The 12,695-nt window shown below is 36.8% G+C and overlaps 1 protein-coding gene across 9 annotated transcripts in view; it reads left to right on the top strand.

Annotated features, from left to right (window-relative positions):
• The window catches only part of PATJ (PATJ crumbs cell polarity complex component), a 355,573-nt gene that overhangs the window by 134,571 nt on the left and 208,307 nt on the right, over nucleotides 1-12,695 (top strand). For all 9 annotated transcript variants that reach the window (XM_049110354.1, XM_049110355.1, XM_025427867.3 and 6 more), the window contains exons 23-25: nucleotides 6,453-6,524; nucleotides 7,759-7,936; nucleotides 12,497-12,607. In XM_049110354.1, coding sequence (XP_048966311.1) covers nucleotides 6,453-6,524; nucleotides 7,759-7,936; nucleotides 12,497-12,607 — 361 coding nt within the window. The remainder of the gene's footprint in view (nucleotides 1-6,452; nucleotides 6,525-7,758; nucleotides 7,937-12,496; nucleotides 12,608-12,695) is intronic.

Raw genomic sequence — 12,695 nt, 5'->3', positions numbered from 1 at the left:
TGCCTGTGTCTCTGCCTCTCTCTCTTTCTCTCTGTGTGACTATCATAAATAAATTAAAATAAAATAAAATAAAATAAAATTGAAAAAAAAAGTCATGTTATAGGTATACAAGTATGCAAATGAAATTAAATCCTTTCTGGGATTGATCCTTTATGATGAATATGGCAGGTGAAATAGGAAGCAGATTGTCATAGTTGTGGAAAAGTTTAAATGAATTCTTGTTGTATTTTGAGCCCCAGTATAGTGCTTGGCATTTCGTGCCTTCTAAGACAATGGTGGATATCTAATAGGTTTATCTTTGAGGTAAACTGCCAAAAATTATGTATAGAGTCAGAACATTGGTGGGAGGCTGAGAATTAGGGGAGAATACACGTGTGCATTTGAATGAAGACTACCGTGGAATGTCTGAGTTGGTAGGAAAACGTGTGATTTCTAGTATAATGCTGTTGGGGCTGTTGTATACTCTGCAGGTGAAGACAAATGTGAAAAATTAGGACAGGAGATACATAGAGCATTACACTCATATTACACTCATGCATGCCTTTGTTGTTGTTGTTGTTTTCCAAGATTTTATTTATTTATTCATGAGAGGCAGAGGGAGAGGCAGGCTCCCCGCAGAGCAGGAAGCCCAATGGGGGACTCGATCCAAGAACCCTGGGATCATGACCTGAGGCGAAGGCAGACACTCAACCAACTGAGCCACCTAGGCGCCCTTACACTCATGCATTTAAAAATATAATTAGATCTTTGTTTACTAATTCAGTCTCTATGGAAGTAATGAGAAGTAAATTTGTTGTAAGAAAGCAACTTACTCATTCTGGCTTTAGCTCTTGATTCTTAATAAGACTCTTAAACACAATTCTACATATTTATAAAATGCACACAGTTTAAGGGACAGTTTGCTTAATTTTGGTAGATTTATGTTATCAATAGCCTGATCAAGATATGTCGTCACTACCTTGGCAGTGTCCTCCCCCAGGCAACTACTAATGTGACTTCTAACACTGTAAATTGTTTTTCCTGTTTTAGAACGCATGTAAATGTAATCATACAGTAGGTACTTTTTTGAGTCTGGCTTATTTTCCTCAGCACAGTCTGTTCCCTTCTAAACTTTAAGAGAATGCCTAATTCTTTATGTATAGTGGTGGCAGATAATAATTTGCTTTGCAACTTCAAAATCATAGTGTAACATTGGGTAAATAGCTCTACTAGTTTGAAAAATACTAGTGCTATCATCCCTGGTTCCAAATGCTCATATCCCCTATGGTGTGTCATGGTGTACTTAAAGAGGAAAAAGAAATCTTGAGATCGTTTGGCCATAACCAAAACTCATCTTGCTTACATGATTTTAGAGGGCTGAGTTTACTTGACTCTTATTATGGCTTAGTACTTAGTATATGAAAATTTTATATGGGAAAAGGTTATGTTGAAAAGAAAAGTTCTGATTCATCTGATTTTTGTATGATGTTTTGCAATTTTTGCAAATTTGGTTTGCAAACAGATTGTATATTATGATCAAATCTTACATTAATATCCACTTGTTCATGAATGGGGTGCTTCACCTTACCTCTCAATTCTGTAAAAAACTGGTAACTTTGGCCATTTGTTAAATAAAATAAAAAGCACTTTCTATTGGATGGTTAATTCCTCTGGGGAAAAATTGATTATAAAACTCTGGATGAGTGTGAGATGTGAATTTCATTTATTTTAAAATGAGATTCTGACTGAGGTAGTGATCATGATTAATCAGTGCAAATTATAAAATTTGAGGTCAGAGATCCATTGTTAATGTTTTAAATACGTTTGGGTAAATTTAGATCTTAAATTTAGATCTTTAGATGTGCAGTAAAAATACTTTCTCAGTGAAATTTTAATTTGGGTTAAAAGGTATATGCATTCATCAATATAAAGTGACCACATTGGTTTGTATAGTTGCTCATCTCCTATGATGGCATTTCCAAAACAAATCACACTATCTGGATAAGCTTTTGCAAGATGGTTTCTTTTTCTTTTCTTTTCTTTTTTTTTTAAGATTTCATTTTTAGTAATCTCCACAAACAGTGTAGGGCTTGAACTCACAGCCCCGAGACCAAGAGTCACATGCTCCACTGACTGAACCAACCAGGTACCCTTAAGCTTTTGCAAGTTTTCTCTCTCTCTAGGTGTGAAATAATCTGAATAAAACATGTGTGTATCAACTTCCTAAAGAAAGAGAATATGCGGACAGCCCCGGTGGCGCAGCAGTTTGGCGCCGCCTGCAGCCTGGGGTGTGATCCTGGAGACCCGGGATCAAGTCCCATATCGGGCTCCCTGCATGGAGCCTGCTTCTCCCTCTGTCTGTGTCTCTGCCTCTCTCTCTCTCTCTCTCTCTCTCTCTGTGTCTATGAATAAATAAATAAAATCTTAAAAAAAAAAAAAAAAAGAAAGATAATATGCTTTGGAAAAGTCAGTAAGTTTCTTCCAACATAATAATACTTTTGTTATACCATCAAAGAAAACTAAAAATTTGCATATTCTAGACAGCGTTTTCTTTTCCCCTTTAGTTGTGTGTGAAAGCCAGCTGTTTTGGAAATTTTGGGTTTTCACTTTTTTGAATAGGGAAACTAATAGTCCATACTAATGTTAAAACTTGGTTTCAAAAAATAAACAAACAAACAAACACTTGGTTTCCATTCTATTTTAGCTTTTTAAAAGTTAAAGAATAGTAGCATACATATACCATAGTGAAAATACCTATGTGGGTTTTTTTCTTAATTTCTCTTATGAACTGTTCTTGCTCACAACACTTCTGATGCCAAATGTGGGAGTTTTTCCCTCCTCCTACCAACTGATGCTCTGGACACTAACTGATGTCTTACAGCTCAATTCAGTTCTGCCACTAGCTACTCAGAGTTAGTGTGGATCACACAGGCTAAGGGCTTAGTCCAAGACTGACCTGCCTTCAGATACCAGTCATGAGTCCCATGTTGCTAGCTGTACTAGCATCAAGGTATCAGTACCTTGATGTATTTGCCAGCCTGAAAGTTCTCTGAACCCTATTGAGGGGTTTTTATGGAAGTTCTATTACATTAAGCATGATTGATTACCTCATTGGCTATTGGTGATTGAACTCCCATCTCTAGCCCCTCTCCTCTTCCCAGAGGTGGGAGGGACTGAAAGTTCTAACTAACCATATGGTTGTTTTTCCTGGCCATCAAACCCCATCCTGAAGGTATCTAGGTTCTCACCAAAAGTTACCTTATTAGCATAATAAATTCAGGTATGGTTGAAAAGGATTTATTATAAATAACAAAAGATGATCCTATCCCCTCTATCACTTGAGAAATTTAAGGCTTTTAGAAGCTCAGTGTCAGGACCAGGGATGGAAACCAAATTTATTTATTAACACAATGTTACAATTTTGGGATACAGGAAAGTAGAAAATGGAGAGAACAAAGGTTTCGGTGTTTGTTTTTTGTTTTTTCAAAGGTTTTATTTATTTATTCACGAGAGGTACAGAGAGAGAGAGGCAGAGACACAGGCAGAGGGAGAAGCAGGCTCCATGCAGGGAGCCCGATGTGGGACTCGATCCCGATCCCGGGACTCGATCACACCCTGGGCGGAAGGCAGGCGCTAAACCGCTGAGCCACCCAAAGATCCCCTGGTTTTTGGGTTTTTAATTGTAATCTTCAATTAATATTTATTTAAAGGGGAATTCTAAAATACAGGAAGGCAGAGTGGCTGGGAGGCTCAGTCAGTTATGCGGCCAGCTCTTGATTTTGGCTCAAGTCATAATCTCAGAGTCCTGGGATGGAGCCCCACATTGTACTCCATACTCAGCATGGAGTTTGCTTGAGGATTCTCTCTCCCTCTCCCTCTGGCTCTCCCCTTGCTTGCATGTGTGTGTTCTCTCTCTCTCTCTCTCTAAAATAAATAAATATAAAAAATTAAAATGAAAAAATATAATATAGCAGAGCATAAAGATATTCCTTGCAGTAATGTCCATATTCCAAAAAACAGGATATAATCTCAGTGTATCATATTTGGGATAGCAGATAAATTAGATCAATAGGATAGGCTATCAAGATGCTAATAAATAAAAAGTAATTATAATACATGGGGAAAATTTTGATACAAATTCAAATGAAAAAATTTTAAAGGAAATGAATATTCGGCCTCAGTTAAATGCCAGTCATATATCATTTAATTTCTACTATTATATAGAGTAATCAAAGTACCAAAGTTTCTGCTATTACAATTATCCAACAAACTTCTATGCACATGTGCAAAGAATAATGTACTGTGATAAAATGAAGACTTAATTTAGTAGGATCATGCCTATCATTTAGGGATTGCATTCAGCTGCTTATAAACAAACACCCCACTTAGTGTGGCTTAACCAAACAGGGCCTTAATTTTTTTAATGTAAAAACTCCTGAAGAGGGCACCTGGTTGTGGCTCAGTGGTTGAGCATCTGCCTTTGGCTCAGGTCATGATCCTGGGGTCCTGGGATCGAGTCCCACATCAGGCTCCCCGTGGGAAGCCTGCTTCTCGTCCCTCTGCCTATGTCTCTGGCCTCTCTCTGTGTCTCTCATGATTAAATAAATAAAATCTTAAAAAAAAAAAAAACACTCCTGAGGAAGGTGATCTGTCGGGGCCTTAAACACCTTCTTCCTTTCTGCTCTGCTATTCTTAATGTATTGCTTTAGTTGTTTCTTCATGATTTTAAAATGGATGCTTCATCACCAATGTTGGCTCTGCCTTCTAGGCAAGAAGAAAGGGAAGGTCCGGGGGATCCTTGGTGGCTCAGCGGTTTAGCACTGCCTTCGGCCCAGGGCGTGATCCTGGAGACCCGGGATCAAGTCCCATATCGGGCTCCCTGCATGGGGCCTGCTTCTTCCTCTGCCTGTGTCTCTGCCTCTCTCTGTGTGTCTGTCATGAATAAATACATAAAATCTTTTAAAAAAAGAAAAAAAAAGAAAAAAGAAAGGGAAGGTCCTAGAATGAAAGGCTCCTGCCAGATGATTCTCCATTTAATGGGTTTTTCTGGAAATCTCTAGGGGCTTTTACTTTCATTTTAGAACTTTAGCACCTAGTTACCATTAGCTGAAAAGAAGTCCAGAAAATATATTTCTTTAAAGCTGAGCATAGTGCCACCTGGAATAAAAGAGAGGTTATGTTGGTAAGGAAGAAGGAAGAGGACATTAGATAAATAATTGGCAAGTATCTGCCAAGCTCTTTTTCCTTGAATATTGTGATGTTCTTAATCATGAAAAATACACTGGCTGAGGCAAAAAAAGCCATCTGGTAGTGGGTGAGATTTTATTTACCCTTAAACCTTTATACCCTAGAAAGTCTGTCTGTAGAAGCTGCAAATAGGTGGAGTTTTGTTACTTTTTTGAGAGTCTGAGAGAAAAAACTCTCCATTTGAGAGTTCAGAGAAAAATGGAGCATTGAAACTTTGAGTGCTGCAACAAAGATTTGGATACTGTGAAGAGGTTGTGTATGAGCCTTCTGTGAGCTCAGTTCCTCATGTGGAAATTATAATAGTATGGCCTGCAGTGTGCTTGCTTCACAGGTTTTCTGTGAACATGAAACAGAAGAGGTAGTGCCCACATTTTTGTAGAGAGTAATACAATTTATACTATCAGACCTATGGTCTCATTTGGTGGTCCAGAGTCACACATCTATTTGATAGTATAGGTTAGACTGGAGCTTAGGACTCCTGATGACTCCTCCAGATAATGTATGTAAAGCACCTGCCCTTTTCGATAGCATTACTTTTGTAACTATTCTATAATTCAGCATTTTATGTTGTTTTTTCCATACTAACATAAGTCAGTGGGTGAAAGTATGGTAGTGGTAGGTGGGAGGATCGAATTTGGTCTATCGTAAGTAAATCTCTCTGCAGACTGCAAAATGATGGATGATGACACAAAACATTCATGGTATACAAATGACAAGGGAATTATTTAGGGCCAGGGTAGCAGATCTAGAAAGAGCATTTGTGCTTACTAACCATTTAGCCATTTCAGCTATTGATGTTGGTTTATGCTGAAGTTTTCTCTTCACTGGTCAATCTGGACCAAGTTTTAAGGAATATATCTCCTAATATTTTCTATATTGATAGAGAATCAAATGTGAATTTGTACAAATCAAACACAGATTTTTAGAAAATAGCACCTCAAAAAAAAAAAAAAGAAAAAGAAAATAGCACCTCGAATGTCACCAATGAAAATGTTTATATAAATTCTATGATTTTCTTGTGGTAGGTGGATATTTATTAAGTTGAACATTAAAGCAATATGTTTTTGCTAGTAAGGGTAGTTAACTGATGACATAAATATTTTAAAGCTTAAAAATTAAGAACTATTTAGCTATATATAGATTAATTTCAAGAGTTTCTATGAACCTTGAATACAACACTGTGTTTTACAAGTTGTATGCGTATTTTTTCTTTTCTCTCTCCGTAGTGAGTTACCTGAAAGAGAAGAGGGTGAAGGAGAAGAAACTCCAAACTTCAGCCACTGGGGTCCACCAAGAATGTATGTTGATGACATTATTGGCTTTCTCAGTAGGCGAACACAATCAAGTAGTTGCTCTTTAATTTTATAGTGTCATTTGGACATGCACTGATTGAGAAATTGCCATAATACACATGTAGGCTGGCCTAAATTTCAGTTTCATTTTGTCTTATCTAGGGATTTTTAGTCAGGCAAAATGACTATAATCAACATTAAATGGAAAGTTTTTATCGTACTTTTTCAGAAAAAGCAATTTACAGATGTCCATGTAACCGATGGATTAAGTGTTCTTTATAATTGCATCACTGCCTTGAATGCAGTGAAATTTCTTCCTTTTTTTTCTTTTTTTTTTTTTTTTTAATACACACAACAGTAGTTGAGGCTTCTGTCATGTATTCACTTATCTCTATCCTCCTCCTCTTGTGTTAGTCCAAGTTTGTGCCTTGGACTAACAGAATATAATAGTCTTCCTTTAGCTGCTCTTTCTTTATTGTATGCTTTATTAATTCCATAGTACCCACCCACATTGTTTTCTTCTTGCACTTTTGAGTTTGGTCTTAAAAAAACTCTTGGGAGCTGTTTTCTGAACTACTTTCTTATTTCAGTTAATTGTTGGCCACATCTGTGCTGTTTGAGCAAAATTCATAACCATTTGAAGGGCAAGTTTTATTCCATAGTTTATTTTAAAAAGTGTTGTGGAGAATTGGAGGAAAAGAGAACCTTGCAGGTTTAAGAGTAAAATCTGTCCCCTACTTAAAGAACCACAGGTTAAACTGCTGATTGGAAAAAAGCAACTTGGGCAAAAAACCTTTTAGTGGCAAATTTATTTTATTGTGAAAGTCTGTGCTTTTTACCAAAATACTACTTTCTTGATTTTTTTTCACCATTTGTTTTTTCCTTCACCCATTCTTTGCTAATGTTATGGATATAGATTAAAAGAACTAATTATAGAAAATATATTGTGATAGGAAAAGGGAACATTAAGACCTAGCAAAATCTCTGAATATTAAGAGGTATTTATTGTTTTAGAAATCTTTTTCCAAATTCAAGCTTTCACATGTGCCATGAATTATTGATAATGTCATATAATTTCAGAACTAGGTATAATTTTGATAACATTTGTAAAAATATATTAATATAAAATATGAGTCACAAGAAAAATATGAGTCACAAGATTATGGTACAAGTCAAACACAGTGACAATCCAATAAATTATATTAACTTGTTAATAAGTGAATTTATTTTCTTTTTACAGTGTTGAGATTTTTAGAGAACCCAACGTATCTCTTGGTATTAGTATTGTTGGTGGACAAACTGTTATAAAACGCCTGAAGAATGGAGAGGAACTTAAAGGTATATTTATCAAACAAGTTTTGGAAGACAGTCCAGCAGGAAAAACAAATGCTCTTAAAACTGGAGATAAAATACTTGAGGTAAATGATGTTAAAATTCTGTTTTTGTTTGAAACATACTTTAAGACCGTAATCATTTAACCTGAGGTCCTTGATTCATTTGTTGGATTATGTGTGTATACAACTGGTGTATTTTCTTTTGATGCCCTAGTTTGTATGTTGTTTGTATAATTTTATGAGATATGAAGGCTCAGCTGACCTAAAAAGACAATTTTACAATTTAACAGAATGTTTCTCCAATAGCCTTTAACAAACTCTTATTTTTTTCATCATTTAAAAAAGTTCTAATATTCTTCTTTAAACTGAAGTTGACATACAGTGTTAAATCAACTTGTTGTTGTAGGTGATAGGTATACGACATAGTGATTTGACAGTCCTATAACACAATGCTCGCCACAAGTGTAGTTAGCATCTGTCACCATACAATATCATTACAATATTATTGGCTATATCCCCTGTAACAAGCTCTACATTTTATAAATATGTGTCAGTGGGATAGCCATGGTCATCCTCCTAGACTCTATTGGAGAAGGGGTCAATCCATTGTGGTAGACTTTACAGAGCAGAATTTAAAGGGCACAGAATTTAAAGACCCCTTAAGTTTCTTTTTTTTTAATATTTTATTTATTTATTCATGAAAGACACACAGAGAGGCAGAGACGTAGGCAGAGGGAAAATCAGTCTCCCTGTGGGTAGTAGCTTGATGTGGGGCTCGATCCTAGGACCCCAGGATCATGCCCTGAGCCAAAGGCAGACACTCAATCACTGAGCCACCCAGTGCTCCAACTCCTTAACTTTTTTTTGAAATAGTCATAAGAAATTATAAAGAAATGTACAAAGAAGTCCCATTATTCTTCCCTCAGCCTCCCCCAGTGTTAATGTGCCATAGTACAATAGCAAAACCAAAATACTGATATTGACACAACTCATAGACCTTATTTCAATCTCACCAGTTATACATGCACTGATGTATGACCGTGTATGTTTTTATAGCTCTACTAAGTTTTGTCACGTGTGTAGCCTTGCAAAATCACCACCACAATCAAGAAACTCAGCTGTATCGCCCTAAGACTCCCGTGTACTACCTTCTACAGCCATCCTTCTTCTTCCGCCACATCCCCCATCCCTTCCCTCTCTCTGGCAACCACTAATCTATGTCTCTATGTCTATAATTATGTTATTTCACAATTGTCACAAAAATGGAATTATGTATTCTGCATCTTTTTTGAGATTGGCTTTTTTCACTCAGCATAATTTTACTGAAGTTGATTTAATTTGTTGTGTCCATCAATAATAGTTCATTACCTTTTATTATGCCTGAATAGTATTCCATGATGTGGGTACCACAGTTTAACCATTCACCCATTTTAAGATACCTGGGTTGGGACACCTGGGTGACAACTCTTGGTTTCAGCTCAGGTCATGATCTCAGGATTGTGTGATGAGCCTGCATCAGGCTCTGTGCTCAGCAAGGAATCTCCTTGAGGTTCTCTTTTTCCCTCTTCTTTCCCCACACTACACATGCTCATCATTTCTCTTTTAAGTAAATAAATCTTAAAAATATAAATCTAAGTAAAGACACCTGGGTAGTTTCCAGTTCTTGGTATTATGAATAAAACTTCTATAAACATTTGCATACAAGTTCCTAAGTGAAAATAAGCCTTCATTTGTCTGAGGTAAATGCCCAAGAACGCAGTTGCTGATTGTATGGTTAAGTCTATTTTTAGTTATGAAAGCAAATATTTTCCACAATGGCTGTACTATTTTACATTCCCACCAACAATATGTGAGTGATCCATTTTCTCCACATCCTCACCAAGATTTGGTGTTGTCACTCTTTTTCATTTTGGACATTCTCATAGGTAGTGATTTCTTATTGTTGTTTTGAGTTTCCCTAATGGCTAATGATTAAGAACTTTTCATGCTGTTTGTACCTGTCCTCTTTAGTGAAATGTTTGTGCATGGCTTTTGCCTATCTTCTAATTGGCTTGTTCATTGTTTTATCTTTTTAAATTTTGTGATTTTTCCCCCTCATCTTTCTCTGCTGTTAATTGAATACAAAGTATTCTCTCACTTAATCCATCATCACTTTCATATACTAATAAGAACCCACTGTTTCATCTCAGATTTAACAATTTATTTAAATTCACAGCAGATTTGAAATATTAACACTTTAAGATTTATTTTGTCAAGCACACTGTGTCATTGTTTACTTTTTTTTCCAGTGAAAAGCAGTCATCGTTTGTTTTGTTTTTAAATAAAGCTTAATACTCATTTCTCACCGCCTTGAAACAATTGCATAAAGGATCTAGGTCTCTATAAAGAAGAATTCTTTGAACTGGAAAGTTAGAATTTAATTTCATTTTAAGAAATAGATCCTACCTGTGTGAATGGATACACTTCTAGGGTTATCAATTTAAAGCTGAGAAAAACCTAAGATTATACTTCTGTTGTTAATATAACAGAATTCCACTTTTTCCCTAACTTCCCAACTTCAGTGATTCCCATTTAACCCTGTGGAAATCTGTGTTGGGGAAACAAAAGCTGGTTATTACTGGAAGATGTTCTTCTATAGTTTCTATTTCTCTTATGGTTTGTTTTTTAAAGATTTTATTTATTTATTCATGAGAGACACATAGAGAGAGAGGCAGAGACACAGGCAGAGGGAGAAGCAGGCTCCCTGTGGGGAGCCCGATGCAGGACTCGATCCCAGGACTCCAGGACCACGCTCTGAGCTGAAGGCAGATGCTAAACCACTGAGCCACCCAGGGATCCCCTATTTCTCTTATTGTTGAATGCTTCTCCCTCTGCCTATGTCTCTACTTCTGTATCTGTATCTTTTATGAGTAAATAAAATATTTTTTTAAAAGTGCTTTATCAAACTGTTGTGATGGCTTTTAAGCTTCACTTAAATTTTTTTCTATATTCGTTTACTACTATTCATATCTTTCCTGAGTTCATATGGGAAAAGAGGTTTTACAGAGCATCAAAAACCTTCCTGTGGATGTCTGTTAGAATCAAAGGCCAAAGTTCTTGCCATGGCCTCTCAGTCGTGTGGCTTCAGCTGCCTCCCTGACCACCTCTCTGCACTCTCCCTCTTCCACTGTATTTTATACTCCCCTGCATTTAAACCCCTCTCACACACCAGGCTCCTGTCTCCTACCTTAGTGCCCTTACCTCTGTGTCCCTCAGCTTTGAATAAGCTCACTGGGCAGCCTCAGTGGCTCAGCGGTTTAGCGCCTGCTTTCAGCCCAGGGCGTGATCCTGGAGACCCGGGATTGAGTCCCACGTCGGGCTCTCTGCATGGAGCCTGCTTCTCTCTCTGCCTGCTTCTCTCTCTGCCTGTGTCTCTGCCTCTCTCTCTCTCTCTGTTTCTCGAATAAATAAATAAAATCTTTAAAAAAATTTTTTTTGAACAAGCTCGTTTTTCTCCTTACTCTGCCCTGCTTCAGTGACTGATCATCCTCATCACTTCCAGCAACTTGGATCCCCTTTGCTTTTACTGAACTTGTCTGGGGAAAACACATCCTAGTTAAATGCAGCTCTTTGCCTATTTCAGGTCCCCAGCATGGCTGTAGAACATAACCAGCTATGCTGTCTGGTCTCATTTTAAACTCATGGGCTCCTTATCAAGTGAATCTTTAGTTCTCTCCTGCAATCCTGTAATATTTCCATGGGTGTTTCATTCTCCTGGTTCCAGAGGTAACTCCTTCACACCTCCTAAACTGCCTTCCTCAATCTTAATCTCACTTTATGGTACATGTTTCTTATTTCATGGAGAAAATAGAAGCAGTCAAAAAGGAACTTCCCCTTGCTCTCACTGCATGCCGTATCTTTTCTTTTTTCTGACTGTATCTGGGATAACACATGAAATATTTGTGCTCCTGTCTAAAGCCAGTCTCCCTAACTTGTGCCACAGTGACCATGAGCTACCCCAAGATTTTTCAAGGCTTTGTTACATTTTCAATTTGAAAAATTGGTTCTGTTAAATATGTTAAATACAGAATGCTCTTGGAGATTATGAACATGTTTGCAAGTTAGGTTCTCTGAAATTTGTATGAGAAGCTGTTTATACTTAACTCAATTTACTGAACAGAGTACACTTTTAGTAAAAAAAACCTATAGATATTTTCATGGTTCTTTTTTAAAACATAATTTGATAAAATATTCAACTGTTCAATTGAAATAATGGACAATTTGCTTAAAATATCATACTCCTCAATTTAAAAGTCCAGACCATCCTCCCTTGTCCCCACTCAGGATTATGTGCTGTGTTAATGGCAGAGGAGGCATCTCAGCTCAGAAGCTTCTTAATGTTGTGTCACTGACTGAGCTACCTATTTTGGATAATTATATTTAACCAGGGCTCTTGTTATTAAGATATTTGTCTTACTTTTCTTGAAGGTAGAGTATTATTTTCCTTAAATATGTTCTCTTAAAACAACAAAGCTTTCTGTGGGTGAGTCTTACTATTTTTTTACTTTGGTCTAATTCATTGGACTCTGGCTGTTCTCATAACTAGATAATACATGTGAATTCTATAGCCTTTCTAATTGAAATACAATTACTTCTGTGTTTTAGGTGTCTGGAGTAGATTTGCAGAATGCCTCACACAGAGAAGCAGTTGAGGCCATTAAGAATGCAGGAAATCCTGTGGTGTTCGTTGTTCAGAGCTTGTCATCCACTCCAAGAGTAAGCTTTAGTTGCTATTTTCAAAAATGTTTTTCTCTATATATTTCAAAAAATATTTCTGTATATCTATGGACCAAGCTTTTGCCTC

This window comes from Canis lupus, chromosome 5 (assembly GCF_003254725.2).
Source record: "Canis lupus dingo isolate Sandy chromosome 5, ASM325472v2, whole genome shotgun sequence".
Taxonomy (NCBI): domain Eukaryota; kingdom Metazoa; phylum Chordata; class Mammalia; order Carnivora; family Canidae; genus Canis; species Canis lupus.
The sequence above is the reverse complement of the archived record's forward strand: the minus strand, read 5'-3'. Positions and strand labels throughout refer to the sequence as shown.